General features: G+C 44.9%; 2 protein-coding genes across 2 annotated transcripts; both read right to left on the bottom strand.

The window, feature by feature from the left end:
* Positions 1–838: 838 nt before the first annotated feature.
* On the bottom strand, positions 839–1,645 carry LOC124651735 (U11/U12 small nuclear ribonucleoprotein 31 kDa protein-like). Its single transcript, XM_047190771.1, has one exon. The coding sequence runs from the start codon at positions 1,643–1,645 to the stop codon at positions 839–841; it is 807 nt and encodes a 268-aa protein (XP_047046727.1).
* A 3,990-nt stretch (positions 1,646–5,635) lies between these two features.
* On the bottom strand, positions 5,636–11,410 carry LOC124653153. Its single transcript, XM_047192218.1, has 2 exons — positions 11,228–11,410; positions 5,636–5,969 (listed from the first exon to the last, which is right to left on the bottom strand). The coding sequence occupies exons 1-2, from the start codon at positions 11,408–11,410 to the stop codon at positions 5,784–5,786; spliced, it is 369 nt and encodes a 122-aa protein (XP_047048174.1). The 3' UTR covers positions 5,636–5,783.
* Positions 11,411–27,483: the final 16,073 nt, after the last annotated feature.

Genomic DNA, 27,483 nt, shown 5'->3' on the forward strand with positions numbered 1-27,483 from the left:
GAGGGTCAGGGACCAACCAATGGATGTTGCCTGACAGTATTCTCAATATTTCCATCAGGCTCACTTGGTTCCACAATCTTCCATGAAACCTTGTTGAGAATTCTTGTCCTCTTTAATGCAAAAAAGGCGCCAAGTCATTACTTCAAAAAAAAAAAAAAATTAGCAGCAGAACAGCAATGCTGATGTCACATTCAAGAGTCGATATTGCATCAAGTATAATGACAGAGTGACCTCAAGAGGCACCATTGCAACCAAAGACTTCAACATTGATGGCAGTGGCGAATTCCCTGTGTATGATTCGTTGCGCATACACTGAGCCTGCGAGCAAACAAGAAGGACTCACAGCCTTGCATATCCTGAGAGCTGCTCTTGTTCCAAGCTGACCATAAGACACTTGATGGGGTCCTCTACTTCTTGAGTCTCAAGGATAGCCATGCAGGTTAAGCCAAACTGTCCTCTACATAACTTGATGCCAGCGTAACATTGGCATTCAGGTCCATCTACATGGATCTCCACGACATCAGTATCAAACAGAGGGGCCAAAAGTTCCAGGGCAGATATTGAAATGGACAGCAGAAATGCAATGGTGAACAAGAAGCAAGTATATAGTTATACTTGTATCCACAAAGTGAAACACCCCTGTGATCAACTAGAACAATCAGAATGGACAGCAGACACGATTATAACAGAGCATAAACTGTTTTCATCAAATGGTGGGAAGTATGGCTTCAAGAAATGAACTGTGTCTTTACTTTATAAATTAAACTAAAGAGACTCCAATTTAAATAAAGAGATAGACTCAAATATGCTAACTGCTAGAACCATAGTCTGAAGAAGCTCAGTCAGCATCCTCGTCGCTCTCGTCACTGAAGTAGCCTTTCCTCTTCTCCTTCCTCGCCGCCTTGGCCCTCCCCTCCTTCTCGGCCGCCTTCTCCTCCTCTCCCCTCGTGTCCACCACCGACGCCCACCTGTCGTCCTCGAACGCCGCGGCGACGCCGTCGTCTTCGTCCGACTGCCAAGAGGGCCCGTCTCCTGTCCCTTCCCCGCCCCCGCGGCCGCCACTAGCGCCGGCGCCACGGCGCGACTTCTTAGAGGGCGGCGGCCTGTCGCGGGGCCCGAGCTGATTGCGGGGGCACTCGTAGGAGAGGTGGCCCTCCCCGCCGCACTCGTAGCAGTGGGACTTGTCGCGGTACTCGCGGCGTCGGATGAACTGCGCGGCGCGGCCGTTGTCGTCGGCGATGGAGGCGGCGAGGGTGCGGCCGTTGAGCAGCTTGCCGTGCATCTGGGCGGCGGCGGCGGCGGCGTCCTCCCGGCGGACGAAGAGGACGAAGGCGACGCCTTTGCTGCGGCGGGAGGCGCGGTCCTTGAGGACGGTGACGCGGGCGACCTTGCCGAAGCGGGAGAAGAGGGTGTGCAGGTCGGAGTTGGTGAGCGCGAAGTCCAGGTTGGAGACGTACACCGTGGACTTGGACGGCGCGAGCCCGCCCGAGCCGCTGCCGCCGCCCCTCCCGGGCTTGCCGCCCCCTCCGTGGGCGCCGGAAGCGCCGGCGGCGGAGGAGGAGGAGGAGGTGGGCAGCGGGTAGCGGTAGAGGAAGCTGTCGTCCCCGCCGTCGGAGTCGGAGCCCTGCCGCCGCCGGCGAGACATTGTTAGCTATTTCCCCAATTCCCCACTTCCGAGAGGACGCCATATGTTTTGATGGGCTGAAGCGTTAATGGGCCCGTAGTTGAGGAAAACCGTACAAATGGGCCTCGACAGGAAGTGGGCTAAACTGTGCTCATTTCGTGCCATATGAAAGACATTCATTTTTTTTTTCTTTCCGAGCGCTGGTCGTCTCTGACTGAATGCACTCTACTGATCCACTAGATCAGGTTTATTAAAAAAACTAGCTCGGCAATATATAAAAGTTATATACATCTCTAGTCGCCATCTCTTATAACCATCTCTAGTAATTAATATTAATAATTAAATTTTGGTTGAAAATTTGTTGCTAAGGTTTCTCTTATTTTCTAAGAGATGATCTCTTACTAAACGAAAACAATCTTCTCTCTTCATTCTCTCTCTTCCAACTAAGCAAAAAATATTAATATGGCATCTTTAAGGGAAGACTGACATCACCCCATTGTATGTGCCCTTACAAGCATCTTCTCTTCACCTCCACCAAACGGCGTCCTATGTTGGGGCTTCGGCTTTTTCTTCATACTAGCCTTGAAACCTCCATGGCGTGCATCTTATTCTTCTCATCGGCGTCATCAAGCATTTTTTGAAGGCAAGCGATGCTCGCCAAGTACTCACGAACATCGTCGTCGTAGGCTGCCTCGTCATTAAGTATTTGTTAGATCATCTCGTCGTGGACATCCATGTCTAGAGGCAAAACAAATAGTTACAAATCAACGGTAGCAATGGTTGCAACAACGACCGACGACGCCTATCGGACAAACATGTGAACACCTTCTGCGCGCAGAGGAGGGGGGAGTGGCAGTCGCGTTCTGGCCAGAGTAGGCGAACCACCGGCGGTGAAAAGGGCGGCGAGGGAGTCAAGTGTCGTGACGAAGTCCAACGCATGCAAAGTATTTGTGTCGATGGTGGTCAGTGATTTAAGCGACGGTGGAGGGGTAGGAGGCGAGCGTTTCGACGTGCGACACGAAAGAAAAGCGTGAAGCAACGGTATCGATTGTGCTCGCTGGCAGGTGGGAACCCACGTGGCTTTTTGTCTGCGTCCGGCGCCCCCACAATGTCCCTAGGGTCGTGCGGCTGAAACGGTCAAATGCCCGGCATGCCTAAAATCTCTTTGAGAACGTAACTGAAGATGCTCTAAATCACCCACTGATTGTCAAAGACAAAATAGAAAGAGAGTCTCATTCCCATGACACGATTCATAGTGGAATCTCGTGTCACCATTATGGACTGTCAAAATTAGTGTATATGAGCAACAACAAAAAGCATACGAAATTAGTATGTATAAGAAAAAAAATATGCATACGAAATTTAGTCAAGAAGTGCAATTAAGTGAATGGAAACACATGATCTCTCCTCTCGAAGGAATAATTTTGACCTTTGAGGATTACAGAACGCTGATTGACTGCAAACAGAGCTTGGCTCTGGTGGTTAGGTCCCTTGTGGTGGAACCAGCCCACCCAGGTTCAAGTCCTAGACTTGACATGGGTGTTTGCATTTACCTGGATTTATTCCAGGATTTAACCGGCGCTATGCTTTCAGTGGTAGGTGACGTGCCCGTCAACAGCGAGGCGCCAGTGGTGACTTCGTCAACCTCAAGATCCGGCTCAGTCCCTCGGAGGTGCTCATAGGGGTAGGGTGTGCGTGCGTGCGTTCATAGGGGTGTTTGTACATGCGTGTTTGTGAGCGTCTGCGTTGTACTGTGTTCTAAAAAAAAACGCTGATTGACTAAGGCTGGTCATAGTGCATAGTATTATATTGTAGTATCATGCATATGATACTTGTCTATGATACTATCACTATAGTGGGTGGTATTATAGAGTAGTATCATAATCTTCTAAATTTATTGTTTTGTAGAATCCCAATACAAAATGTGTGTACAAAATCTATTTAGCATTAGTTTTTCTCGTAATATGCGCTATGATACAGTATCCACATATGTTACTCTAATCTTGTCTCTCCTCATTAATTAGATGCCACATCAGCAATTTTTTGGGCCCAAAATACATGATACTACCTAAGATACTAGCACTATGGTCAGCCTAATGTGAACAGGGTGATAATCCTAAAATTCCGTTTTGGAGTGGCTCTTCTGATTCATCACAGGACCGCATGGAACTTCGCGCCGTCCAATCCGGTTAATCAGCAGTAAGTGGCACCCGTTTACCAGCAACTCGACTGTGATCACACTGTGTATTTAAACCACCCTCGACCTCCTCAAAACCCTCCCCAGTCCCCGCACAACCAAAGCCTGCAACCTCTCAACTCTGAACCCAGCCATGGCAACGGTGACGAAGCACTCACCTTTATCTTCTCTGATCTATTCATGGGTTCTGCTGCTCTCATCAGACCTAACCAGATAGCGTTGGCTCTTCGCAGGAGGGAGCAGAGCACAGGCGGTTCAGCCTGCAGGTCGACATGCAGTGCCGCTGTATGGGGTGTGTGGGCAAGGTCGAGAAGGCCATGGCCTCCATCGGGACCTTCAGAGGTACACACAGCCTTCCTGGCCCCTCTTTCTTCTTTCTGGGAATATTTGATCCGCAATGTTAGAGGATGTTTTGCCTGATTTTTTATTTTTTGGTTCGACAGGAGTCGAGAGGTTGGTGGGAGATGTCGACACTGGGGTTGTTGCTGTGTCAGGGAAGGTGAACCCCACGGAGGTTTCCCAGTGGCTGAAGAGGAAGACAAGGAAAGATGTCAAGATTTTCTGCCCTGATCCACCAGTTGAAAATCATAAACAGGTATGTATCCCTCCTCTACTAGGTCTGAATGAAGGGCACTAGTGTGATGTTCTTGGTTTTACAAATGAATGTACCCACTGGAAAATGGCAAGAAGGATCATGTGTAATTTTTGCTTACCAGATTGATAGTGCACAAATCAAACTGCTTGAAGTAATTGAATGTTAAAAGATATTGGGCTAAAACCATGTAAGAACTGATAAACCGACATGTCAAACACTGAAAATGAATGGCTGACAGCTTTTAATGCTTCAGAGGAGTGGCCGGTTTCCTATTTCCACAGTGATCATGTGCATTATGTGCTTGCTTGCTAGACAGATAGAACAAAAGATCAAACTCTATGAAACAGAATATGATGAAAAAGTATTGGGACAAAAACCATGTAAAAAACAGAACATGAGGAAACGGTTTCGTATTTCCAAAGTGATTTCCACACCTCTAATTGAACCACTATCTACTTGCAGAAAATGATATTGGTTCTGGGAAGCAGTTCAAGAATGGGGCACACTGCACCTTCAGCTCCACCATTACAGGATAACCTGTCCTGTGCTCTAGCACCATCAGGAGTTTGGTCTGACCATGAGGATGTGCATTTGATTGAAGAGAAGATCAGGGATCTCGAGAAGGTCAGGGATACGCTGAAAATCAAGAACCTGAAGAACGAGCTGACTGTGGCCAAGTATGAGCTCAGACAGTCCAGGGAAGTGATCAGCAGTAGCAAGAAGACTCTGCTAGATAGTGCTCTGAGTCAGCTCAAAGCGTACCAGAAACTTGAATCACTCGGTTGCTCGCTATTTGACTGAGCCTATCCAGTTCATGGTTTCGCCATTAAACCTCATGGTATGGTCGGTGTAAACCCTTATTGTTAGTATGCAAATGGTAACTTTCCTGAGTTTCCATGCACCTCTGAAGCCTGATGTACCGTTGTTTGAAGTGCGAACTAGCCATGGGCATGGGGTGTAAACTCTATGCCACTATAGCAGCGAGATCTTTTGGTATATTTGTCACTGCATATCATCTACACTTGACCAAAAATCTTATTCAGGTAGACTGCAAGGTTCGTTCTGTTTACATAGAAGCTAAATAAATTTCAGTCGTGACCTTGCAACACAGCAAACAATATGTATCATGTGTCTCTATAGGTGGCCAATTCTCCATGTTAAATAGCATCAACATGTGTAGTACTCCGTATTAAACTAACTGAGAGGTGAGAACTAGAACAGTTCAGTGGCATGAGACAACATCAGCAGAATGACATGGTACACTCAAATAGTAACTGAAGTATAATGGCTTGAGGCAACATCAGCAGAACAGAACTAGAAGTAGAATTGAGGAACGCACTGAACACTAATGCCTGCCTGTCTGTCAGTCAGACATGCCGGCGGTGGTCACCATCGTCGTCGACGCGGAGGTTGACGCCGTGGTCGCGGAGCGCGTTGAGGATGGCCCAGACCTTGGTGCGGTTATTGAAGCCCTTCTTCTGGACCTCCTTGGCGGCGGCGGCGTGGATGGGCTCGCTGGCCAGGCCGTCGACCCGGAGGCGCATGGCGAGCACCTCGCCGACAGCGGCGGCGGCCTTGGCGTTGCAGGCGCGGCCGCACTCCAGCCCATCCCGGAGGGGCTTCTCGATGGAGGAGGCGGTGACCACCACGCGGCCGCTCTGCCGGTCCACCACATTGGCCGTCCACTCGGAGGCGCATGGCAAGCACCCGGAGCCTTTCCAGTTCATGGTTTGAGTGTTAGCTAGTATGCAAATTAGAACTTTCTTGAAGTTTTCAATCATCTCTCAAGCCTAATTTATTTTCGTTTCAAGTGTCAAGTGTGAACAAGCCATGGGCATAGGTGGTGAATTTCATGCCACTACATCAGTGACCCTGATTGACCTTTTGGTATATTTGTTCAGAGCAGTTAATATGGTTAAAACCCCAGTAATATGTCACTAATGCGAATCCAGAGCAGCCATGCAGAATAACTTAAGGTTGTCTTCCAATCATCTCTACTTCTAACTCTAAGAATCATTGCCCAGTCCTAGTTCATCAGAACCAAACAAAGAACTAACACAGGATTGGTGTACACGAGATTAAATAGCTTTCTCTTAGCCTCCCTCTTGACGAAGAACACAGGAAAAGAGCGTCCCATGGTGTCAAAGAATCACACTACAGCTTGTCTGGAACCCAATGGTTATGATGTCATTCTCCAGCTCTGTGAGCAATGTGATGATGGCAGAGCAGGGTGCTACTATTCAGCTCATGTACAATTGTCAAATCACTAACATACAACCAAAAAAATAAACATCTTGTGGAACAACACATTTCAATACCTTGAACAATCACCACCAGTCACCAGAAGCCATTTTTGTAACAAATGCAATCAGTTGTACCTCTGATCATCCTACAAAAACAAAAAACAATATAAAAAAATGATGTTCTTACTAATTCATCAATAGTTCACATTCCATAATTTCAACACATTGGAATATGAGAATAAAGAATCAGGTACTAACTTTGTACTCGCAGCAGCCTGCATTTCTTGTACCAGCAGAAATGACTCATTGCAATGAAAATCTTAAGCATGCCTTTCAAGGGTTTAAGTACATGTCAACTGTGGATGTCTCCTTCCAAAAACTGATACCTTTCTGGGAGCAAATCTTTGTGCTTATGGTATATCCCTTTCCTTGAAAAGAGAGTTATCAACAGGGAAATAGTTGAAGCTTCAAGCGACATGCTTTTCCCATCAACTCTGGACATATAATTGATGGCCCTGACTATTTCACCTTTATTCAGTAACTTTCTGATAATAATATTTAGCATACGAGAGTTGGAAGCACAACCACTCCTCTCCATTGATGAAAATATAATGTCAGCTTCTTCTACCAATCCTTTTTCTATAAGGTTTGACATCATCGTAGTGTACGTTATAACGGTAGGTACCAATCCCTTGGCTGGTATTGCAGCAAACAAATTCTGAGCTTGCTCTATTCTTCCAACTTTAAACATTGCATCAATTATAATAGTGAGACTTCTAATATCAAACTTATGGTTCATTGCTCGCAACTTGTCAAACATCATGACTGCTTCATCGGCACAACCATTTTTACAAAGCCCACTGAGAATTATATTGTATGTATAAATGGACAATCTCACTCCACTTTTGACCATCTCATGGAACATTTCCTTTGCAGCAACAGTTCTACCAGCCTTAAATAATCCATCCATTATGATGTTATAAGTAAGAGTATTCGGTTTAGCTGCCATATCTGACATTTCTCTGAATAGAGTCAATGCAGCATCCACCATTCCTGCTTTAAAGTATCCATCAATAAGTGTATTGTACGTAATGGCATTAGGCTGAATGCCAATCGATACCATATCATCATGTACCCTGCATGCTTTCTGCATCTTGCCAACCAAGCAGTATCCATCAATCAGTGAATTAAATGTGATAACATTAGGCTTCTCACCTATATGCTTCATAAAGTCAAAGATATGGTGTGCATCTGTCACCCTTCCTTCTTTGCATAGGCTGTTTATAATTGAGCTAAAGAACGTAATGCCAGGATAACGGATGCCTTTTTCCTTCATTTCATGAACCAATTCTTTAGCTCTCACTAAATCACCATGTGTACAATAACCCTGAATCAGGCACCCATAAGTCTGTACATCTGGCCGTACCCCCATATTAATCATCTGGTTGAATTGTTGAATAGCATCATTCATCCTGCCCTTTCTGCAAAACGCATCTATCATGGCTAAATAGGTTACAACATCTGGTTTCACTCCCTGTTTCTGCATGTCTTCAAAGATAAGAAATGCCTCATCCACCAATCCACACTTAGCATGTGCACTGATCAATATGTTGAAAACATATTGGTTAGGTACAACACCTCTTCCTACCATCAAGTTGTAGAGATTATTCATATCAACGAGGCTTCCTTCTGTAGCGTACCCGTGAAGCATGGTAGAGTATGTCACGATATCTGGTTTGAGGCTCTTCAGAATCCCACAATCCAGAATCTGTCTAGCTTCTTTGCTTCTTCCACGCTTGCACAACACATCAATCAGCGAGCTATATGTCACCACATCAGGAACAACACCCTGCTGCACCATTTCATGGAATAGGTTGCTTGCCGTGCTGAATTTACCCTCCTTTAAGAATCCATGGATAACCGTGGTATATGACACCACGTTAGGGGAGCAGCCAGCTTCTTGTTTTGCCATCATCCGGAGTAGCTCGAGCGCATGCTGGCTCCTGCTATCATCACATAAACCCTTGATAACCGTGTTGTATGAGATGGCATTAGGCACGCAGCCCAGATGCGGCATCCTGTGAAGCAGCACGTCCAAAGCCTCATCTGTCCGCTTTGCGCGGCAGAGCACCTTGAGGAGGATGCCGATGATGACGATGTTTGCCTTGAGGCCCGCCCTGAGGAAGCGGCCGAAGAAGGCAAACGCTAAGTCTTGATGCCGCGCGCGGCAGCAGCAGTCGAGCAGGATGCCGTACGTGTGGACTGTGGGCGGCGGCACCGGCGCGCCATCGCCTCGTGGCATGCGGTTGAAGAGGGCGAAGGCGAGCGACAGGCCGTCGCTGCAGGTGGTGGAGGCCGGCGCGCGGGCGAGGGCAGCAAGAAAGTCGTTCAGCGCGCCCGCTGGTACCAGAGTGTCCTGGTTGAGCAATTCGTCGAACACCTCGTGTGCGTCCTGAGGGCTGAGCGTCCCGGAGCAGGCGCGCTCCGTGGCCGCGGCAAGGGCGACGTGGGGAGCCCGGCGTGAGGGCATCGAGGTTGATGTGGAGGAGGACCGGCGGCGGAGAAGGAGCATCGGAGCGGACGAGTGGAGGCGAGACATGGTGTTGGCCGAGCGACACGGCGGCGCTCACAAAGAATGGAGTTTCACTTGAAAGCGGACACCAGGAGCACGGAGTGAGGGCGGCGATGGCGGCGAGGTGGAGGAGGAGCGGCGGAGGAGTTGGCCGAGGCGACTCTGCGGGGCGGCGCTCGGAAAGAATGGTCTTTGACTTGAAAGCTGTAGGGACGAGTATATATCCAAATATGGTTTGATGGAAAGCAACGAGTTAAATTCAGTACTTCTCCTTGATCAATTCCAAAGGAATTTTCTTTCTTTTGAATCGGATTGATTCTACTATATACCTCATCTTAAAGCAGCTCGTAAATATGCGTAATAAATAAATCAGGTACTATTTGAATCTAATAAAATGAATTTAGCAAATACATGATTTTTCAGCGGCTAGGCATGCCAGACACCTAGGAACAGATCTTGTGAGGTAATATTTGACAAAATCCCTATGACAGATGGGCAAACTAAATATTTTTAGGGTATGATTGTAAATAGTTAGCAAAACAAAGTCAGACCGAGTCAAGCACAAATGAAGAGCATCTTAGGTCGACCCATTTCAAACACCAAACGGATCTTTTTTTTAAGTTGGGTCGGCCCACGGATATAAATGAGGCCGTGTCATTCTCTTGTGTGTTTAGGTCCATTGCAGGTCAGTAAGACCATTTTTAAAAATAAAATTTGATATATTGACAATTTAATGTACATAGGGCAAATAAAAAGGACATAAAATAAAAATAACTTGATAAAAACCTATCTATGGTTTGCGTCCACCGCATCACCTACACCTTGTTATCGCTGGCGGTCAGGTTCACATACTCTGGCACATGCCACGGATACTGGAGGGGCCGGTGCAGGCACGGGCCACGGATTCCATGGAGGTCGGGTCGTTGATGACAATATTTATATTCATCTAATTATGTTGTATAAGATTTGAAGGATATAGGGTTGGTCATTGTGCCTAAAAGATTGAAGAGCTTGAAGAGTATTTCGGAAATGAAATGTTTTTCTTGCTTGGACTTGTTGGAAGAAAGGTTGGAAGAGAGAAAAGAAAGAAAAGAAAAGAAGAAGAGTATGGAAGAAAAGAAGAAGAAAAAAAGAGAAAAAAAAGAGAAAAAAAGAGGAAGGGGTGGCCGCCGCCGGAGGTGCGGGCGGTACCACCGGCCACCCTGCGGCCGGAGCCTCCGGGCTAGGTACCGCCCGCGGTACCGGAACAAGACATTGTGCCACAGCACATGTCCAGGGTGCCTGGGGGGCTCGGCGGTACCTCGACCAGAGGCTTCGGCCTCCCCCTCCCGGCCCGCGCGTGCTGGCCTGCCTTGGCCACGTGGCCGCCTCCTGTTCGTCGCGCCATCGACAGCGGTCGGTAGTACCGGCCCAACCTGGCCGGTACTACCGGCCTGACCACTCCAACGGCAGGATCCCCTCGGGGGGGGGGGGCGGTTATAGTGCTTCTTCTCCAATGGTTCTCCTGCTCACTTTTTTCCCAAAATCCGAGACACCATTAAACCCTTATGGGTAATATGCAAATGATAATTTTCCTGAGTTTTCATGCACCTCTGAAGCCTGATGCACTGTTGTTTGAAGTGTCAACTATCCATGGGCATGGGGTGTAAATTTCTATGCCACTATAGCAGCGAGCCAGTGACCCTGCTTGATCTTTTGGTGGTATATTTGTCACGGCATATCATCTACACTTAACCAAAAATCTGATCCATGTTCTGTTTACATAGAAGCTAAATACATTTCAGTGGTGACCTTGCAACACAGCAAACTATATGTATCATGTGCCTCTATAGTCTATAGATGGCCAATTCTTCATGTTTAATAGCATTAACATGTGTATTAAACTAACTGGGAGCTGAGAACTAGAACAGTTCAGTGGCATGAGGCAACATCAGCAGAATGACATGCTACACACAAATAACTGAAGTAGAGTGGCTTGAGGCAACATGGCAAGCACCTCGCCGACGGCGGCCGCCGCCTTGGCGTTGCAGGCGCGGCCGCACTCGAGCCCGTCCCGAAGCGGCTTCTCGACGGAGGAGGCGGTGACCACCACGCGGCCGCTCTGCCGGTCCACGACGTTGGCCGTCACGTACTTGAGCGAGATGAAGAGCCGCAGCACGTACCGCTTGGCCTGCGACATGGATGTGCCTAGTACGCGTGATTCCGGTCGAACACCTTGGTGGCGTTTCGACGAGCAGCTTGGGGGCGCCGGGCGGAAGAAGCGGACGCGGATGGAGGACGGCGATGCTGGGCGGGGAGGAGCGCGAATGGCGAGACAGAGGAAGGTCGGCGCTGGAGAAGAAAGCCACGCGCAGCACCCGAGACACCGTTGGCGGATCCTGCGGCGGCGCAGCCGTGTCCGGCGTCCGAGGGTGCAGGAGAGCGGACAGAGTGGTGAAAAAAATAGTAATATGGACATGGTGTTTTGGCTCACAAGTCTAGATGCACCTATTATAAAATATATTTTTTAAATTTATTTCAAAATGTTTAAATTTCTTGAAACAAAGTTCTGAGTGTGCATCCTTACATTCTATGTTAGCTCACAAAAATTTGGCAGGAAAAAACATTTTGTGTGCACTGTATCGTTAAAACCATTTTGGAGTCTTGGAAAATTTTTTTTTACACTGTATCGTTAAAAGCCATTTCAGAATTTTTACACATTTTGAAATATGATTTTGAATTGTGGGTGCATCCACACCTATGAGCCAATTAATCTAGTTCATGTTAAAATGTCTTAACTTCCTATTATAAGCGACAATGATTTATCTTATTAGAGCATTTGAGTTGTGTTCTCTAAATGGTGTTCGGGCGAAAGCGCCGGATGGGAAAAACCACGTGGTGGTGGTGTCTTAGGATGCTCGTTTCCAGCTGCTTCCCCCAAACACGTTCACAAATACAATTTTCAATTAAAACAAATATAAAGATCATCACAATTACAAAAGAGGTAGTTTCTGCTATAATCCCTGCGATCAAATTTCCAATCATAGTCATCGCAATCAATATTATAAACCGGCGCACAAACGCACCCTAGAAGAACGTGTTTGGGTTAGCTTTAGCCATGGATGGCGCCTCTTGAGTTGGCGACGATCCGTGCAGCAAGACGACCTCGGGTTGCTATGTCGGTGTATTGTTGTCGTTCGTGCTGGCGATGCTAACGCAGGTGTACTCGCCGATGCCAATGTCGATGCCAATACCGCCACAGGTGTACTCGTCGATGCTGATGCCAACATCATCACAGACGCTCCTGCTGACTCCATCGACGCTGATGACGATGGAGAAGCCGTGGTCACCATTCGATGGCGATTTATTTTAAGATCATGTCGCGATAGAACATGTGTGCCCGTTGTGTTTGCGGTCAAATCCTCTTTCCGTTTCTTCATGACAACTCTCTCTTTCTCGATTATGATCTTCTCTTCTTGCTTCAGCAGCAACACCTTCTACCTCTCGTCGCTCTTCACGTCTCGCATGAGCAGATTCGATGAGACATCACCAAGGCACTTGTCGATCAGCATCTGGACCCTATCGGCTGATGCTTTTTCAAGCCCGGTGGCCTCAGCCGCTTTTTGCTGATAGAGTGGCCCGCCGAGGTTGCGAACGACGCTTCCAGATCAAGGATGCCATCTTTGGCCTTCGCCAAATGGATGTGTGTCAACCTCTACTTCTCATACATCTTCAGCTTGGTGTAGCGATGCAAGCCGTCGTTCATCGATCGGTACATGACAAGACCTTGTCCAATGAATAAAAATATTGCAAAGACATCGATCCATTGTCATCGTTGAAGAATCCATTCGTGGACGGGGAGGCGCTTCATGGCACGTATCTGGTGCCACTTCTGCTATGTGGGATTGCCGTGGTAGCGCTGGCGCATGCGGCCAGCAGAGCGACGTGCGCCGCATTTGGGACCGCCGTGTTCTTCACGCTCCCGATGTTGTGCCGGCCTTTCCGCTCCGCTTTTGCGTACTTGCGGTGCACGCAGTCTGTCTCCCAATCGGCTTGGGACCACGATTTCGGCTTCATCTTCGGCGCCTTGTGCGGCTTCGTGAAGGGTGCCTTCGGGCCCTTCTTGGATGGCGCTTTCATGCCAACCTAGCTAAATAATAATGAGTATTTATTATTATATATCAAATATTCATAATAAGTTTTATGCCATGCTACAACTGTATTAAGTGGAAACATTAATACATGTGTGGTAATGTAAACAAACAAAAGGGTCCCTAGTAAGCACACACATGCATATCTAGTTCATTGTGGTCAATCATTGATTGAGGTTTCATGATCATGGACATATATACACGTCATTGACAATGTGATCATATCGATTGGATGAATGATATGATAGACATACCCATAACATAAGTATTGTAACAATATCAAGTCACACTAAATTAAATGTTACGATGTTTATAAAGTGTGTATTGACTTAATCCTAAGATCATGATATCATATCTAGTCACTATCACTAGAGGTTGCCTTGGTTGCATCAACCGTCACACCGTAACATAGTGATTATAAAGGTGTAGTTGGGTATTCCAATGGGATGGGTTGAGGCGTATGGGGTCAAGAGTGGGATTTATTCATCAACATGACGGAAAGATACAAAGGGTCCAGTCGGTGAGATTACATCCATGAAAGTTGTGCAGCGTATGACTAGGTCATGGGGATGGAATCACACACGAACGGGTTGAAATAGCCTTGTCGGTAATGAGACCGAACTAAGTATTATGATACCGATGATCATTTCTCGGACGAGTGCCGGTATCGACTGAACAAAAGGAATAAGACTCAACACAATGGTTCAAACGATGATCCAGATCCAGAAGATCTACTTATGCAACTTTGCTGGATCGGAGTCGGGAGCGTCGTTGAACAACGTACATGTGTGAAACTACGAGGTGCTGCACCTGCAGCATTCGACGCCGTGGGAGAGGACTTCTACACGACTCTGAGGTCGGCGATGAGAGTAGGTATACATCAACCACGTTCTAGTGAAACGTTATCCGTTATCGGTATACGAGGGTACGTTACCGATATCATCTTTGTTACTGCATTAATCCTTGGATAGATCTTGGGCATATCAGGGTTTGTGTTAAGTTAACAATTTTGTTTTCTAATGTGAACCCCTACACGGGGTAAGTTAGGCCAGAAGTTTTGGGGGGATGGGGGAATGTTCGGCACGAAAGGCACCCCGAAGGGTAGGATATTCCGCTCCCCCCGACACTTACAGTTTCTCAGGCTGAATTTTTGCCTTATTTCCGATACCCATCTTGTAGTGGTTGCCACTCGGCCAAAAACATTCTAGACCCCCCCCCCTCAGAAATTTAGGTTGAATATTACGCCCGTGCAAAATCTGTTGCGGGCTAAATTTTGGGTCTCTTTCTTTTCCATTGCCAAAAACTGGAAAACCTAAACCCTAAGACCTAGCGTAGACAATAGCCTTAGAATTCGATATTCTCTTTTTGAAGGGTCATCAATCGTCTTGTGCATCTCCGTAGAAACCTATACACTTAGTGACGAGGGATTAACTCGTCAATGCCTACAGATTGTAGACTTAGGGTTTTGTAAGAAGTAGAGGGAAAGTGGATCTCGAAGGTTCAGCCGAATAAAGGTGCTCAACTCAAGATTATGGTGGTTCTGGTTACAAAGATTTCGATCCCATGTTTCTCCCTCGGCTCCCCTTTTATATAGGAGGTGGAGCCGAGGCTTTCCGTGTTGTACAAGTTACAAACTATTCGAGGCGTGTTGGGACTTTCCTATATTGATACAAAATTCTTATTACAACTCTATTTTCCTAACCCGCGGATCCTTAATCTCTTGGGCCTCCAAAGTTTCGGGTCCATGGGCTTCATGCTCTCTTATAAATCCAGGGTACCTTATTCGGCATGCCTGTTAGGCATACCTATATCAGTAGTCCCCGAGATTTTGCTTCATAGAGTCGAGTAAAATCTCCATCGTAAGCCCGAGTAAAATCATATGTCTACTTAGTAAAACTTTCGAATCATGGCGAACCTTTTACTAAATGTCTATTTTGTACATGGATAATTGTAAATGAGGCTGGTTCATCTGACAGATCATGTACCAATTAATTTCTCTTGTGGCAAACCCGTATAAACCTATTTCAAGCTCAAGTCCCTAGACTCGAACCCGGGATACTGGCGTAATTCGACACGCGCTGCTTAAGGACTTATCGTGAATCGAATCCCAACTTTATTTATTCGAGTACCCAACGCGTCTGTCTGGATTTTTCTTCACATATGTTGATGCAAATAGAGTGGGAGAGCGCATTCAAGTGTGATGCCACGCCACGCAGGACGGATCTTGGGGTCTTACCTTCGTGTAATCTTTTTCGAGTCACGGCGTTTAGAGTTTTTACCGTGGCGGATGCGCCCTGAGAATATATATTCGAGTGACTTTGTGCGGCTGCTGGAATTCTTCATTTTCTCGAGTTGACTCGTGAAACAATATCTTAACCTTCCGATGGAAGTACATGACGAGTTATATGTAATTCGAAGATGTACGAACAATTTCTTCGACTGCAATTCTTATTGACTTGTTATTTTGATTTCCCTTCTTCTCAATATTTCGTCGGGTGCGCGACCAACGCTCCCGATGGGAGTAGCCCCCGAGGCTACAACCGAGTGTTTGCACTTGGTTGTAGGCTCAACTTCTGTATATTTAACCAAGTATGTACTTTTATTACCACCTCGTTATCTTATCAGAAGTATATACAATACTTTTGATAAGAGTACCCCGAGCATATGAACATGTGCTTGCATCTAGACATAAGCTCTCGAAGTTTTCTTCCAACTATGTACTGCTCCAGCTCTCGCGATTTTTCAATACCATGACGTCGTTGCTGATGAAGGCCATGTGTGGCCACCTTGGGAAGACACGACTGCCCGGTAGACCACTGTTTTGTGGGTCCAAAACTTCTGCTCGTCCCCCACGTCGCGCTAGTGGGCCTTGCACGTCCTCTGATATTCCCTGCATGCGTGCAGTAACTTCCTCCCATCAAAAATAAAGTGTAAAAACCATTTTACCGCACGAGCACGCGTCGGGTCCAGGATTTTCTCCTTCTCATCCAACGGTTGAGCCTCATCGTCTTCCATCTATAAGTTTTTACCATGCGCCTCTTTTTTTCCCTTTGCTACACCGCACATTCATTTGCTCTTGCCTCTCTCTCTCCTTCCTCGAGCACCTCCTGCGCCCATCTTCTTCTTCCTCTCTTTGCTCCGCCGCATCTCCACCATGCCTCCGCGAACCAAGCTCACCAAGCACATCGCTCCCGGCACCGGCGAGCGCGTGGAGAAGGAGAGGATCTCTGGATGGGAGAGATCCAATCGGTGCATCAGCTTGCTCCAAGGCAACCAACTAGGGATGTAAATATATAGGATAATTTCCGTAGAATATGTTATAGCTAATAGCATGAGGATATGAATTATTCAAAATTTAATCAGGATTATTCAAATGTTTTAAACTGAATTATCCGATTTTCTACCCAAAAGTTGATGCCAATTGGTGCGTAGTTGACGTGGGAGTTAGAAATCTTTGTGGTGTAGCTTTTCTTCAGTTCCCCGGCAACGGCGCCAGAAAATATGCTTGATGGCGTGTATTTCACACGTTCGTTGGGCAACCCCAAGAGGAAGGTATGATGCGCACAGCGAGCAAGTTTTCCCTCGAAAGAAACCAAGGTTTATCGAACCGAGGAGGAGCCAAGAAGCACGTTGAAGGTTGATGGCGGCGGGATGTAGTGCGGCGCAACACCGGAGATTCGGCGCCAACGTGGAACCCTGCACAACACAACCAAAGTACTTTGCCCCAACGAAACAGATGAGGTTGTCAATCTCACCGGCTTGCTCGTAACAAAGGATTAACCGTATTGTGTGGAAGATGATTGTTTGCGAGAGAAAACGAGTAAAAACAAGTATTGCGGTAGATTGTATTTCAAGTAAAGAGAATTGGACCGGGGTCCACAGTTCACTAGAGGTGTCTCTCCCATAAGACGAACAGCATGTTGGGTGAACAAATTACGAGTTGGGCAATTGACAAATAAAGAGAGCATGACAATGCACATACATATCATGATGAGTATAGTGAGATTTAATTGGGCATTACGACAAAGTACATAGACCGCCATCCAACCGCATCTATGCCTAAAAAGTCCACCTTCGAGTTATCATCCGAACCCCTCCAGTATTAAGTTGCTAAACAACGGACAATTGCATTAAGTATGGTGCGTAATGTAACTAGTGACTACATCCTTGAACATAGCACTAATGTTTTATCCCTAGTGGCAACAGACAACACAACCTTAGAACTTTCCGTCACTCGTCCCGGTGTCAATGCAGGCATGAACCCACTATCGAGCATAAGTACTCCCTCTTGGAGTTAAAAGCATCTACTTGGCCGGAGCATCTACTAGTAACGGAGAGCATGCAAGATCATAAATAACACATAAGCATAACTTCGATAATCAACATAACAAGTATTCTCTATTCATCGGATCCCAACAAACGCAACATATAGAATTACATATAGATGATCTTGATCATGATAGGCAGCTCACAAGATCCGACAATGATAGCACAATGGGGAGAAGACAACCATCTAGCTACTGCTATGGACCCATAGTCCAGGGGTAGACTACTCACTCATCACTCCGGAGGCAACCATGGCGGTGTAGAGTCCTCCGGGAGATGATTCCCCTCTCCGGCAGAGGTGCCGGAGAGCGATCTCCGGATCCCCCGAGATGGGATCGGCGGCGACGGCGTCTCGGTAAGGTTTTCCGTATCGTGGCTCTCGGTCCCGGAAGTTTCGTCACGGAGGCTTTAAGTAGGCGGAAGGGCAAGTCGAGAGGGGGCACAGGGGCCCCGGATGACAGGGCGGCGCGGCCAAGGGGGCCGCGCCGCCCTAGGGTTTGGCTCCCCTGTGGCCCCACTTCGTTTCGTCTTCGGTCTTCCGGAAGCTTCGTGAGAAAATAGGCCTCCGGGCTTTTATTTCGTCCAATTCCGAGAATATTTCTTTACTAGGATTTCGAAACCAAAAACAGCGAAAACAAAGAATCGGCACTTCGGCATCTTGTTAATAGGTTAGTTCCGGAAAATGCACGAATATGACATAAAGTGTGCATAAAACATGTAGATAACATCAATAATGTGGCATGGAACACAAGAAATTATCGATACGTTGGAGACGTATCGGCATCCCTAAGCTTAGTTCTGCTCGTCCCGAGCAGGTAAAACGATAACAAAGATAATTTCTGGAGTGACATGCCATCATAATCTTGATCATACTATTTGTAAAGCATATGTAGTGAATGCAGCGATCAAAACAATGTGTATGACATGAGTAAACAAGTGAATCATAAAGCAAATACTTTTCATGAATAGCACTTCAAGACAAGCATCAATAAGTCTTGCATAAGAGTTAACTCATAAAGCAATAATTCAAAGTAAAGGTATTGAAGCAACACAAAAGAAGATTAAGTTTCAGCGGTTGCTTTCAACTCGTAACATGTATATCTCATGGATATTGTCAACATAGAGTAATATAATAAGTGCAATAAGCAAGTATGTAGGAATCAATGCACAGTTCACACAAGTGTTTGCTTCTTGAGGTGGAGAGAAATAGGTGAACCGACTCAACATTGAAAGTAAAAGAATGGTCCTCATAGAGGAAAAGCATCGATTGCTATATTTGTGCTAGAGCTTTGATTTTGAAAACATGAAACAATTTTGTCAACGGTAGTAATAAAGCATATGCATCATGTAAATTATATCTTATAAGTTGCAAGCCTCATGCATAGTGTACTAATAGTGCCCGCACCTTGTCCTAATTAGCTTGGACTAACTGGATTATCACCGCAATACATATGCTTTAACCAAGTTTCACAAAGGGGTACCTCTATGCCGCTCGTACAAAGGTCTAAGGAGAAAGCTCGCATTTGGATTTCTCGCTTTTGATTATTCTCAACTTAGACATCCATACCGGGACAACATAGACAACGAGATAATGGACTCCTCTTTTAATGCTTTAAGCATTTGACAACAATTAATTCTTTTCTCATTAGAGATTTGAGGATATTTGTCCAAAACTGAAACTTCCACCATGAATCATGGCTTTAGTTAGCGGCCCAATGTTCTTCTCTCACAATATGCATGCTCAAACCATTCAACTCAGTGTAGATCGCCCTTACTTCAGACAAGACGAACATGCATAGCAACTCACATGAAATTCAACAATGAGTTGATGGCGTTCCCGAGTAAACATGGTTATCGCACAACAAGCAACTTAATAAGAGATAAAGTGCATAATTACATATTCAATACCACAATAGTTTTTAAGCTATTTGTCCCATGAGCTATATATTGCAAAGGTGAATGATGGAATTTTAAAGATAGCACTCAAGCAATTTACTTTGGAATGGCGGGAAAATACCATGTAGTATAGGTAGGTATGGTGGACACAAATGGCATAGTGGTTGGCTCAAGTATTTTGGATGCATGAGAAGTATTCCCTCTCGATACAAGGTTTAGGCTAGCAAGGTTATTTGAAACAAACACAAGGATGAACGGTACAAGCAAAACTCACATAAAAGACATATTGTAAACATTATAAGACTCTACACCGTCTTCCTTGTTGTTCAAACTCAAAACTAGAAATTATCTAGACCTTAGAGAAACCAAATATGCAAACCAAATTTTAGCATGCTCTATGTATTTCTTCATTAATGGGTGCAAAGCATATGATGCAAGAGCTTAAACATGAGCACAACAATTGCCAAGTATCACATTACCCGAGACATTTATAGCAATTACTACATGTATCATTTTCCAATTCCAACCATATAACAATTTAACGAAGGAGAAACTTCGCCATGAATACTATGAGTAGAAACCAAGGACATATTTGTCCATATGCTACAGCGGAGCGTGTATCTCTCCCATAAAGTGAATGCTAGGATCCATTTTATTCAAACAAAACAAAAACAAAAACAAACCGACGCTCCAAGAAAAAGCACATAAGATGTGGCCGAATAAAAATATAGTTTCAGGAGAGGAACCTGATAATTTGTCGATGAAGAAGGGGATGCCTTGGGCATCCCCAAGCTTAGACGCTTGAGTCTTCTTGATATATGCAGGGGTGAACCACCGGGTGCATCCCCAAGCTTAGAGCTTTCACTCTCCTTGATCATATTGCATCATACTCCTCTCTTGATCCTTGAAAACTTCCTCCACACCAAACTCGAAACAACTCATTAGAGGGTTAGTGCACAATATAAATTGACATATTCAGAGGTGACACAATCATTCTTAACACTTCTGGACATTGCATAATGCTACTGGACATTAATGGATCAAAGAAATTCATCCAACATAGCGAAAGAGGCAATGCGAATAAAAGGCAGAATCTGTCAAAACAGAACAGTTCGTATTGACGAATTTTAAAATGGCACCAGACTTGCTCAAACGAAAATGCTCAAATTGAATGAAAGTTGCGTACATATCTGAGGATCATGCTCGTAAATTGGCGTAATTTTCTGAGCTACCTACAGGGAGGTGGACCCAGATTCGTGACAGCAAAGAAATCTGGAACTGCAGAGTAATCCAAATCTAGTACTTACTTTTCTATCAACGGCTTAACTTGGCACAACAAAACTCAAAACTAAGATAAGGAGAGGTTGCTACAGTAGTAAACAACTTCCAAGACACAAAATAAAAACAAAGTACTGTAGGTAAAACATGGGTTGTCTCCCATAAGCGCTTTTCTTTAACGCCTTTCAGCTAGGCGCAGAAAGTGTGTCTCAAGTATTATCAAAGGGTAGTACTTCTACAGCGGGGTGTGGGCTCTTCTCAACCAGGCATATTATATTAGATACATTAGTTTTAGCATCTCCCTTTTCATTAGTCTTAGGCGTGCTACTCTCATCAAACAAATTTTCAGGAACAAGCCAAGCATAATTATTTTCTAGTGCATCATTCATAGCTAGGAGCTTGCATGGTATTGGTGCTTTGATCTCCCCTCCATCATCAATATTATTAGTGTATCTTATTCTATCCATATCCATCTTTTCGAGGAGACTAACAAAATTAGTAGGAGAACCAAGCATATTAAATTTAGCAAAAACCTTTCTAGCTTCTCTTGCTAGACCACCAAATTCTCTAAGAAGGGTTTCTAAAACAAAATCTTTCTTTTCCCCTTCTTCCATATCACCAAGTGTGAAAAACATGTGTTGGATTATAGGATTAAGATTAACAAATTTGGTTTCCAACAAGCGAACTAAATGCGCAGCAGCAATTTCATAAGTAGGCGCAAGGTCTACCAAGTGTCTATCTTCAAAATTTTCAATGGTACTAACATGGTTGAAGAATTCTTCTATATTATTTCTCCCAACTATAGACCCACGTCCTACCGGTATGTTCTTTGTGGTAAAATCAAAAGGAAACATGATGAAATAAGTAAAGCAAATGCTAGTAACTAATTTTTTGTGTTTTCAATATAGCAAACAAGATAGCAAATAAAGTAAAACTAGCAACTAATTTTTTTGTATTTTGATATAAGTGCAGCAAACAAAGTAGTAAATAAAATAAAGCAAGACAAAAACAAAGTAAAGAGATTGAGAAGTGGAGACTCCCCTTGCAGCGTGTCTTGATCTCCCCGAGCAACGGCGCCTTAAAATATGTCGGTGCGTAGTTGACGTGGGAGTTAGAAATCTTTGTGGTGTAGCTTTTCTTCAGTTCACGCAACGGCGCCGTGAAAATATGCTTGATGGCGTGTATTTCACACGTTCGTTGGGCAACCCCAAGAGGAAGGTATGATGCGCACAGCAGCAAGTTTTCCCTCGAGAAGAAACCAAGGTTTATCGAACCAGGAGGAGCCAAGAAGCACGTTGAAGGTTGATGGCGGCGGGATGTAGTGCGGCGCAACACCAGAGATTCCGCGCCAACGTGGAACTCGCACAACACAACCAAAGTACTTTGCCCCAACGAAAGCAGTGAGGTTGTCAATCTCACCGGCTTGCTGTAACAAAGGATTAACCGTATTGTGTGGAAGATGATTGTTTGCGAGAAAACGAGTAAAACAAGTATTGCAAGTAGATTGTATTTCGAGAAAGAGAATTGGACCGGGGTCCACAGTTCACTAGAGGTGTCTCTCCCATAAGACGAACAAGCATGTTGGGTGAACAAATTACAGCTTGGGCAATTGACAAATAAAGAGAGCATGACAATGCACATACATATCATGATGAGTATAGTGAGATTTAATTGGGCATTACGACAAAGTACATAGACCGCCATCCAACCGCATCTATGCCTAAAAGTCCACCTTCAGAGTTATCATCCGAACCCCTCCAGCATTAAGTTGCTAAACAACAGACAATTGCATTAAGTATGGTGCGTAATGTAACTAGTGACTACATCCTTGAACATAGCACTAATGTTTTATCCCTAGTGGCAACAAGCACAACACAACCTTAGAACTTTCGTCACCGTCCTGGTGTCAATGCGGGCATGAACCCACTATCGAGCATAAGTACTCCCTCTTGGAGTTAAAAGCATCTACTTGGCCGTAGCATCTACTAGTAACGGAGAGCATGCAAGATCATAAATAACACATAAGCATAACTTCGATAATCAACATAACAAGTATTCTCTATTCATCGGATCCCAACAAACGCAACATATAGAATTACATATAGATGATCTTGATCATGATAGGCAGCTCACAAGATCCGACAATGATAGCACAATGGGGAGAAGACAACCATCTAGCTACCGCTATGGACCCATAGTCCAGGGGTAGACTACTCACTCATCACTCCGGAGGCAACCATGGCGGTGTAGAGTCCTCCCGGGAGATGATTCCCTCTCCGGCAGGGTGCCGGAGGCGATCTCTCGGATCCCCCGAGATGGGATCGGCGGCGACGGCGTCTCGTAAGGTTTTCCGTATCGTGGCTCTCGGTCCTGGAAGTTTCGTCACGGAGGCTTTAAGTAGGCGGAAGGGCAAGTCGAGAGGGGGCACAGGGGCCCCAGATGACAGGGCGGCGCGGCCAAGGGGGGGGCCGCGCCGCCCTAGGGTTTGGCTCCCCGTGGCCCCACTTCGTTTCGTATTCGGTCTTCCGGAAGCTTCGTGAGAAAATAGGCCTCCGGGCTTTTATTTCGTCCAATTCCGAGAATATTTCTTTACTAGGATTTCTGAAACCAAAAACAAGCAGAAAACAAAGAATCGGCACTTCGGCATCTTGTTAATAGGTTAGTTCCAGAAAATGCACGAATATGACATAAAGTGTGCATAAAACATGTAGATAACATCAATAATGTGGCATGGAACACAAGAAATTATCGATACGTTGGAGACGTATCACCAATCTGGTACAATCATCGGTCAGTGAACTACCGAGTTTATTTTGCTAGCTTGGGTTTTAGTCCAAATTTTGGCTCTCTTATTGCCTATATCAAATCTACAGGGTTTTGTCAATACCACAGCGTTTTGAGTACTGTTGAGCGCTCCATTCCTCCAATCCTAAGTTGCCACGACATTATTTTTACTGTAGATGAGTATTGTAGATTGATTTCCTGTTGCCCTTTTCTTCCTGGGCAGAGAATTCCCTGGTAGCATTTATTTGTTGTATCAGATTACTTTCTCTTTGTTTCCACCAATCCGCCACTTCAACATCTGGAGTGCTGATACGTCTCCGACGTATCGATAATTTCTTATGTTCCATGCCACATTATTGATGATATCTACATGTTTTATGCACACTTTATATCATATTCGTGCATTTTCTGGAACTAACCTATTAACAAGATGCCGAAGAGCCGCTGTCGTTTTCTCGCTGTTTTGGTTTCAGTAAATCCTAGTAACGAAATATTATCGAATTGGACGAAATCAACGCCCGTGGTCCTATTTTGCCACGAAGCTTCCAGAAGACCGAAGAGGAGTCGAAGTGGGGCCACGAGGCGCCGCCACACTAGGGCGGCGCGGCCCAGGCCCTGGCCGCGCCGACCTATGGTGTGGGGCCCTCGTGTGGCCCCCCGCGTTGCCCTTCCGCCTACTTAAAGCCTCCGTCGCGAAACCCCCGCATCCGAGAGCCACGATACGGAAAACCTTCCGCAGACGCCGCCGCCGCCAATCCCATCTCGGGGGATTCTCGGAGATCTCCTCCCGCACCCCGCCGGAGAGGGGATTCATCTCCCGGAGGACTCTTCACCGCCATGGTCGCCTCCGGAGTGATGAGTGAGTAGTTCACCCCTGGACTATGGGTCCATAGCAGTAGCTAGATGGTTGTCTTCTCCTCATTGTGCTTCATTGTTGGATCTTGTGAGCTGCCTAACATGATCAAGATCAACTATCTGTAATGCTATATGTTGTGTTTGTCAGGATCCGATGGATAGAGAATACTATGTTATGTTAATTATCAAGTTATTACCTATGTGTTGTTTATGATCTTGCATGCTCTCCGTTATTAGTAGAGGCTCGGCCAAATTTTTGCTCTTAACTCCAAGAGGGAGTATTTATGCTCGATAGTGGGTTCATGCCTCCATTGAATCTGGGACAATGGATGTAAAGTTCTAAGGTTGTGGATGTGTCTGTTGCCACTAGGGATAAAACATTGATGCTATGTCTAAGGATGTAGTTGTTGATTACATTACGCACCATACTTAATGCAATTGTCTCGTTGTTTTGCATCTTAATACCGGAAGGGGTTCGGATGATAACTCGAAGGTGGACTTTTTAGGCATAGATGCATGCTCGGATGGCGGTCTATGTACTTTGTCGTAATGCCCAATTAAATCTCACTATATTTATCATGATATGTATGTGCATTGTTATGCCTCTCTATTTGTCAATTGCCCGACTGTAATTTGTTCACCCAACATGCTTTTATCTTATGGGAGAGACACCTCTAGTGAACTGTGGACCCCGGTCCATTCTTTTATACTGAAATACAAATCTGCTGCAATACTTGTTCTTACTGTTTTCTTGCAAACAATCATCTTCCACACAATACGGTTAACCCTTTGTTACATCAAGCCGGTGAGATTGACAACCTCACTGTTTCGTTGGGGCAAAGTACTTTGGTTGTGTTGTGCAGGTTCCACGTTGGCGCCGGATCTCCGGTGTTGCGCCGCACTACATCCCGCCGCCATCAACCTTCAACGTGCTTCTTGACTCCTACTCGGTTCGATTAAACCTTGGTTTCTTATCGAGGGAAACTTGCCGCCGTGCGCATCACACCTTCCTCTTGGGGTTCCCAACGGACGTGTCAACTACACGCATCAAGCAAATTTCGGCGCCGTTGCCGGGGAGATCAAGACACGCCGCAAGGGGAGTCTCCACTTCCCAATCTCTTTACTTTGTTTTTGTCTTGCTTTATTTTATTTACTACTTTGTTTGCTGCATTATATCAAAACACAAAAAAATTAGTTGCTAGCTTTACTTTATTTGCTATCTTGTTCGTTATATCAAAAACACAAAAAAATTAGTTACTTGCATTTATTTTATCTAGTTTGTTTTATTTACTACTGCTAAAACTGCTGAAATTGCCTGTGATAAAACTGCTGAAATTTTTTCAAACCTTGGGGATGATAATCCCATTGCTTTAGATTGTAATGATTTAGATTTTGATGATTGCCACATCTCTGAAGTTATAAAGTTCTTACAAAAACTTGCTAAGAGTCCCAATGCTAGCGCTATAAATTTGGCTTTCACAAAACATATTACAAATGCTCTCATAAAAGCTAGAGAAGAGAAACTAAAACTTGAAACTTCTATTCCTAGAAAGCTAGAGGATGGTTGGGAGCCCATCATTAAAATGAGGATCAATGATTTTGATTGTAATGCTTTATGTGATCTTGGTGCAAGTATTTCTATTATGCCTAAAAAAGTCTATGATATGCTTGACTTGCCACCATTGAAAAACTGTTATTTGGATGTTAATCTCGCTGATAATGCTAAAAAGAAACCTTTGGGGAAAGTTGATAATGTTCATATGATGGTTAACAATAACCTTGTCCCCGTTGATTTTGTTGTTTTGGATATTTAATGCAATGCATCTTGCCCCATTATATTGGGAAGACCTTTTCTTCGAACCGTTGGTGCTACTATTGATATGAAGGAAGGTAATATTAAATATCAATTTCCTCTCAAGAAAGGTATGGAACACTTCCCTAGAAAGAGAAAGAAGTTACCTGTTGATTCTATTATTAGAACAAATTATGATGTTGATGCTTCGTCTCTTGATGTTACTTGATTTACACTTTCTGCGCCTAGCTGAAAGGCGTTAAAGAAAAGCGCTTATGGGAGACAACCCATGTTTTTACTACAGTATTTTTGTTTTATATTTGAGTCTTGGAAGTTTTTTACTACTGTAGCAACCTCTCCTTATCTTAGTTTTATGTTTTGTTGTGCCAAGTAAAGTCTTTGATAGTAAAGTAAATACTAGATTTGGATTACTGCGCAGAAACAGATTTCTTTGTCTGTCACGAATCTGGGTCTAATTCTCTCGTAGGTAACTCAGAAAATTATGCCAATTTACGTGGGTGATCCTCAGATATGTACGCAACTTTCATTCAATTTGGGCATTTTCATTTGAGCAAGTCTGGTGCCTCAATAAAATCCATCTTTACGGACTGTTCTGTTTTGACAGATTCTGCCTTTTATTTCGCATTGCCTCTTTTGCTATGTTGGATGAATTTCTTTGATCCATTAATGTCCAGTAGCTTTATGCAATGTCCAGAAGTGTTAAGAATGATTGTGTCACCTCTGAACATGTTAATTTTTATTGTCCACTAACCCTCTAATGAGTTGTTTCGAGTTTGGTGTGGAGGAAGTTTTCAAGGATCAAGAGAGGAGTATGATACAATATGATCAAGGAGAGTGAAAGCTCTAAGCTTGGGGATGCCCCGGTGGTTCACCCCTGCATATTCTAAGAAGACTCAAGCGTCTAAGCTTGGGGATGCCCAAGACATCCCCTTCTTCATCGACAACATTATCAGGTTCCTCCCCTGAAACTATATTTTTATTCCGTCACATCTTATGTGCTTTTCTTGGAGCGTCGGTTTGTTTTTGTTTTTGTTTTGTTTGAATAAAATGGATCCTAGCATTCACTGTATGGGAGAGAGACACGCTCCGCTGTAGCATATAGACAAGTATGTCCTTAGGCTTTACTCATAGTATTCATGGCGAAGTTTCTTCTTCGTTAAATTGTTATAT

This window comes from Lolium rigidum, chromosome 5, assembly GCF_022539505.1.
Source record: "Lolium rigidum isolate FL_2022 chromosome 5, APGP_CSIRO_Lrig_0.1, whole genome shotgun sequence".
In the NCBI taxonomy this organism is placed as follows: domain Eukaryota; kingdom Viridiplantae; phylum Streptophyta; class Magnoliopsida; order Poales; family Poaceae; genus Lolium; species Lolium rigidum.